The sequence below is a fragment of the Ailuropoda melanoleuca genome, chromosome 13 (genome assembly GCF_002007445.2).
Source record: "Ailuropoda melanoleuca isolate Jingjing chromosome 13, ASM200744v2, whole genome shotgun sequence".
In the NCBI taxonomy this organism is placed as follows: Eukaryota; Metazoa; Chordata; class Mammalia; order Carnivora; family Ursidae; genus Ailuropoda; species Ailuropoda melanoleuca.
The window spans coordinates 12,960,954-12,967,487 of NC_048230.1; the positions used below are offsets into that span (position 1 = coordinate 12,960,954).

At 41.9% G+C, this 6,534-nt stretch overlaps 1 protein-coding gene across 7 annotated transcripts in view; it reads left to right on the top strand.

Moving 5' to 3' along the window:
• TUBD1 (tubulin delta 1) overlaps positions 1–6,534 on the top strand; it is a 30,444-nt gene that overhangs the window by 1,916 nt on the left and 21,994 nt on the right. For 6 of the 7 annotated variants that reach the window (XR_002143530.2, XM_011229986.3, XM_019803876.2 and 3 more), the window contains exons 3-5: positions 1,993–2,140; positions 2,948–3,164; positions 4,281–4,512. Coding sequence is in view for 6 of the 7 variants with exons in the window: in XM_011229986.3 (XP_011228288.1) it covers positions 1,993–2,140; positions 2,948–3,164; positions 4,281–4,512 (597 nt within the window). In the remaining variant the exon portion in view is untranslated. The remainder of the gene's footprint in view (positions 1–1,992; positions 2,141–2,947; positions 3,165–4,280; positions 4,513–6,534) is intronic. The other variant, XM_034641464.1, reaches the window with a different exon arrangement.

Consider the following 6,534-nt stretch of genomic DNA (forward strand, 5'->3'; position numbering starts at 1 on the left):
ACCTCTGAAACAGTACATTATATGTTAATTTAAAAAAAAAGTTCCTAGTGGGGCACCTGGGTGGCTCAGTCTGTTAAGCATCCAACTCTTGATTTCAGCTCAGGTCATGATCTCAGGGTTGTGAGATCAAACCCCACATCGGGCTCCATGCTGGGTGTGGAGCCTGCTTAAGATTCTCCCTCTCCCTCTGCCTTTCCCCACCTCCCTCTCTTAAAAAAAAAAAAAAAAAAGTTCCTAGTAATCTCCTAATTACTAGATCCAGTGACTGTTTCTGTTTTCTCAATTCACTTAACTTCTCTCCTGGATTTTATAAATTAACTATAAAACTCGCTCCTTGAAACTCCTCCTTAGTCTCTGAACTTTTCTTCTCCAGTGGTTGCATCTCAGGCTCTCTCTCCTCTGTCCTCACTGGTATAGTTCTCCCCGGGCAATTTCAGTTACTCTTGTAATTTGCTACTTTTTTGACACTAGCAACTCTCAAGTCGGCAGCCTAACCTCTCTTCCAAGCTGCAGACTGATCAGTGGACATCTCCACCTGCATCCTGTACCTCAAACTCAACATCTCCATACCCTAGGGCATTCATTATTTTTCCTTTAGAACTTGGGTTCTTAACTGCCCACATACCATCAAACATAATGATCTGCTTAATTTACCTCCTACATATCTCTTCTTCCCTTTACATCTTCACTGCCATTGGCTTAGTTCTGGCTCTTGTCCTCTCTGAATGTTTGTTTCAAGACATTCCTTCTGGTTTCCCTGCCTTGACTCTTGTGTCTATCATACCTATCTTCTACACTGTTGTATTTAAAAAGTCATCTGATGGGGTACCTGGCTGGCTGAGTCCATAGAGCATGTGACTCTTGATCTCAGGGTTGTGATTTCAAGCCCAGTTGGGTGTAGAGATTACTTTAAAAATAAATTAAAGGGATGCCTGGGTGACTCAGTCATTAAGCATTTGCCTTCGGTTCAGGTCATGATCCTGGGGTCCTGGGATCGAGTCCTGCATCAGTCTCCTTGCTCAGCGGGAAGCCTCCTTCTCCCTCTGCCTGCTCTGCCTGCTATTTCTCCCTGCTTGTGCTCTCACTCGCTCTCTCTCTGACAAATAAATAAAATCTTAAAAAAATAATTAATTAAAAATAAAATAAAATAAAATAAAAAGTCATCTGACAATTCCTCACTTGCTTGAACATTTTTCAGTAGTTTCACATTATCTTAAAGATAAATTTTTCAGCTTTTCAGCACTGCATACCAGGACTTCCAAGATCTGAGCCCTACCTGCTTTGCATCCCCATTCATCACTTCCTCCACCCCCTCCTTCTCTATCTTCTGCTTCAACAACCCTGAGCTGTTTGTTGTGCCCATTGTGTTTTATACATTTGAATGTGCTACTCTGTTAATGTGGATTCATCGTGGGTCGTATCACATCATACTGTGGTCTAGTTTTATCTCTTCCACTAGCCCTTCTAGGGCTACATTGATGTCTTCACCTCTGTGTTCCCAGCACAGTACATGGCACATTGTAAGCTCTCAACAGATGACTGTAGACCTGACCCAGTTATCATTTTTCTTTTAAAGATTTTATTTATTTGACAGAGAGAGACAACAGCGAGAGAGGGGACACAAGCAGGGGGGTGGGAGAGGGAGAAGCAGGCTTCCTGCTGAGCAGGGACCCCAATGCAGGGCTCGATCCCAGGACTGTGGGATCATGACCGGAGCCGAAGGCAGACGCTTAATGAATGAGCCACCCGGGCGCCCCTGACCCAGTGATCACTTTAGCACACACTGATTCATTTTACTTAGTGGAATGCTAGGCATTATAAACCATCTGCATATACCTGCTGCTGCCCACCTGAATTTCTAAGCACTATGACAGATCTTTCTATCCTTAACCTTTGGATTTTTTTTTTTTTTTGACCTAGAAATGTGTGCTCTGAAATAACCCAAATAAGGCATATGAAATGTTTTTCTTTTGGTCTTTTTCCTCTCTCTAGTTCCAATTGCCCGGGCCGTACTTGTTGATATGGAACCCAAAGTTACCAGTCAGACACTGTCAAAGGCTGCCCAGTCTGGCCGATGGAAATATGGCCAGCATTCATGCTTCTGTCAAAAACAAGGTTCTGGAAACAACTGGGCATATGGGTAAGAGTAATTCCTCATGATTTTCGGTTTAAACACAGCTACCTGGACAGCACAGTTACAACTGCATAGTTGATATCCCAAGCACATAATCTTGAAATTGCTATTTTAAAATTTAGAATGTGACTTCACCCAGAAGAAACTCTTCATTCTATCTCATGTATGTCTGTGCTTCAGGTCCAGGTAATGATAAAACCAAGGATCTCTGGCTGCAGGGCTTTCCACTTCTTCACTGTCATTCCACCAGTTAACTTATTATCAAAACAATATCTTTATCTAGCAGGTATTCCAGCTAATAGGGAACACAACAAGGCAGTAGTATGTCCTGGGGTTCTTTGGAAAATTCCAATGTGTGGGTCTTACTTCCAGAAATTCTGATTTAATTGGTTTAGGATGAAGCCCAGATGTTGGGATTTTTTAAAGCTTCCCTCAGGGATTGTAATGTGCAGCAAAGTTTGAGAACTACTGCTTTAGGGGTATAGTTATGAATATTGAATATTATTTTGTACCATAAACTTGCAGAACTACCTGGTAACTTAATAAGTTTTTTCTTTAGCTACAGGAATGGCCTATAGAAGAGAATTTTCTGTACCCAGTAACTTCACTCTCCCAGCAGTCCTATTCACCTGTTCAATATATTTAACGTGTATATTTTAAATTTTATCTATCAGGGCATCTGTACCTTTCATGAGAGCTAGTTCACATCCATGGGTTTAAAAAAACCTTCTCTGTCCTATATCTTCCTCTCTGCATTGCCTCTTTCTGCGTAAACTGAAAGGTGTTTGTATTTGTTTCTTTTGTGTTGCATAGTTACTCTGTTCATGGACCCAGGCATGAAGAAGCTATAATGAACCTAATCCAGAAGGAAGTGGAGAAATGTGACTCCTTGAGTGGTTTTTTCATCATAATGAGTATGGCTGGGGGCACAGGATCAGGGCTAGGAGCCTTTGTTACACAGAATTTACAAGATCAGTACTCAAACTCTTTGAAAATGAATCAGATTATATGGCCGTATGGAACTGGTGAGGTATGAACATGTTAATTGAAAAATTTTACATTTTGGGGGGCGCCTGGCTGGCTGGAAAAGCATATGACTCTTGATCTCAGGGTTGTGAGTTTGAGCCTCACGTGAGGTATAGAGATTACTTAAATAAAGCTAAAAAAAAAGAGAGAGAGAAAAAGAAAACTAGGTATTTTGTATTCTTTGCAGTGAGATAAATGTAGGTAAAAGATTGATCTCACCCTTTCTTTGGAAATGTCAAGTTACCACATCAGGAGTCATTCATTATATAATAGAGTACTTTTGTAAACAATTCATTTAACTTTGCTTAAGCTTTTCCAGACAAATGAGGTGTCCTTGTTTTAAAAAATTCCAGAGGAGGGGCGCCTGGGTGGCACAGCGGTTAAGTGTCTGTCTGCCTTCGGCTCAGGGCGTGATCCCGGCGTTCTGGGATCGAGCCCCACATCAGGCTTCTCCGCTATGAGCCTGCTTCTTCCTCTCCCACTCCCCCTGCTTGTGTTCCCTCTCTCGCTGGCTGTCTCTATCTCTGTCAAATAAATAAATAAAATCTTTAAAAAAAAAAAAAATTCCAGAGGAGACAATTGTGCATATTCTCTCAGGATCCCATTCCTGGGTTAATCCCTGTGGCTATAGTATGTAAAGGAGGGACCTTGACCTCATGTTGTGGTTCATCGAGCCATTGCCAGCCTTCAAAGAATTTTCCTTTCTTTACGTTGAGAGGAAATTTCTATATAGGTCAATTTCCTGTTGATCAGCCTTGTAAGAGAAATAATAAAGTGGAGATGAGTTAAGTGACTGTAGGAAATGCTGTAGGAAGAAAGTGTAATAGTAGATAGTAATAACCACTGTTTTTTGAGCCCTTACTGTATACAGGACACTGTTCTAAGTGCTTTACTTGCATTCTGTCATTAATCCTTACAACTCTAGGAGCTGATATAGTTATTATCCCTGCTGTACAAGTGAGAAGACTGAGGCCTGGAGAGATTACATAACTTGTCCAAGATCATACAGCTAGAAAGTGACAGAGCTGGGATTTGAACCCAGGCAGGACGCCCTTAGAATCTACCCTCTTAACCTCTCTCTAATCTTGCCTTTCTTTTTTTCTGACCTGTTTCTCTCCAGGTTATTGTCCAGAACTACAACTCCGTTTTGACTCTTTCTCACTTGTACCGATCTTCAGATGCCCTTCTTGTTCATGAAAATGATGCTCTTCATAAGATCTGTGCGAAACTGATGAACATCAAGCAGATCTCCTTTAGCGACATAAACCAAGTCCTTGCACATCAGTTGGGAAGTGTGTTCCAGCCTACTTATTCTGTGGAAGGCTCATGTCACTACAGACGAAATCCATTAGGTACTTGTCCTCTTGTATGTAATTTGTAGGAAAGTCTAATGTTCTGAAAGCCTCACAGTTACTCGCCACTGGCTCCTCCTCTCTGTCTGAGGATACACTCAGGTTTCCCTCTTCTCAAAAACCTTCCTAAGAGCTGCCTTGCTCTCCAACTGTCTTATTGAAGTTTTGGGAACTTACTAAATTTCTGAAGAGTGGTGATACCCATTGACTCCATTCTTTAGAATTCTTTCTCTTCTTCTTCTTTTTTTACAGCAATTTTGGTATATAGTCACATACCATATAATTCACTCATTTAAAATGTACGATTCCATTTTTCGCATATTCACTAAGTTGTACGACCATCATCTCATCACCCCATAAAGAAGTCCATCATTCTTTTTTCAGCTTGTCAAGTGGTGCCTTATTAATTCAAGTCATCTAGATGCAAATATCTCCACAATCTATACCCTCCTCAGTCCTAATCTCCTTCCCAAATAGTCACCTATCCCAATTTTCTTAATTGCCGCCTTATTCTTTAAATTTAGATTGTTCTGAATGGATCCATCTTTTTTTTTTCCTGCCCTTTCTCCCCAGCTCCCTATTCCTCAATTTCTATTACCTGGATTTCTCCCACTGTCCTTGTATCTCATTAGTATATTCAGACCTGTTAGTGCCATCTCTGCCATCTGCCTGCATTCTTTCCTCCTTCCATGTCTGTCTGACATCAATATCTCTCAACTAATACTGCATACTCTCCCTGAATACAAAGTAAACTAGCCTCTTTCTATTCCTTCTCTCTCTCTCTCTCTCTCTCTCTCTCTCTCTCTCTCTCTCTCTCTCTGGCATAAAAACAGAGCTTACATCAAACTGACATTCCTATCTTAAGGTGGTCCTAACCCTGCATTCCTTCCTGCCTGCCTCTTCCCCTGCAGTCCATCTTGCACACTGACTGCAAAAGAGCCTCCTCAATGCACAGATTTTAGTACTCTCCTGTTCATCCTGTGGCCACATTTGTCAGAATTCCTTAGCCTGGCCTCCACGTTATGCCCTGAACTCTTAACTTTCTAGCTTCATTACCTCCTGCCTCCTCTGCATGGATCTCCATCTACTTTTTATCCTGTCCCCGCTGTCTTCCTTCAGTCTGCTACTTTCCAGCCCTGATCCCTTTGCTCAGTGTTCCTTCTCCTTAGTAATCACTTCCTCCTTCCCTTTTCCCCTCTATTGAAACCTTAACTCATCCTTCAGTGTCCAAGTCAAGTGATAATTTTTCTATAAAGCTTTCCTACTGAGGCCTTTACCTAAAATAACCTTCTTTTCTCTGAACTTTAAGGCATTCTCTATCTCTTTTATGTCAGTTAATATTTTTTACCTTTATTATTTCTCTAATTGTGTTTGCTTACCTTTAAAAGTAATGGGTGCCTGGTGGCTCAGTCGGTTGAGCATCTGCCTTCGGCTCAGGTCATGATCCCAGGGTCCTGGGCTGGAGCCTGGCCTTGGGCTCCCTACTTAGAGGGAAGTCTGCTTCTCCCTCTCCCTCTGCTGCTCTCCCTGTATATGATCTCCCTGCTTGTGCTCTCTCGCGTATGCTCTCTCTCCCTAATGAATGGATAAAATCTTTTTTAAAAAATTAAAAGATAAAAATTTAGGGGCGCCTGGGTGGCACAGCGGTTAAGCGTCTGCCTTCGGCTCAGGGCGTGATCCCGGCGTTGTGGGATCGAGCCCCACATCAGGCTCCTCTGCTATGAGCCTGCTTCTTCCTCTCCCACTCCCCCTGCTTGTGTTCCCTCTCTCGCTGGCTGTCTCTATCTCTGTCAAATAAATAAATAAAATCTTTTAAAAAAATAATAAAAATTTAAAAAATAAAGGTCACACACAAACACACACCTATTCAAAGAGTGCAAAAGAATATGCAGTCAAAAGTAAGCGTCCTTCTCACCCTTTCCCAGATGCTACCACTGTAACTAACGCCATGTGTTTCCTTAGAGGGGATTCTGTCATGTGCATATTGTGTATTCGCACTCATTTGCAGCTTCCTTGGAGACG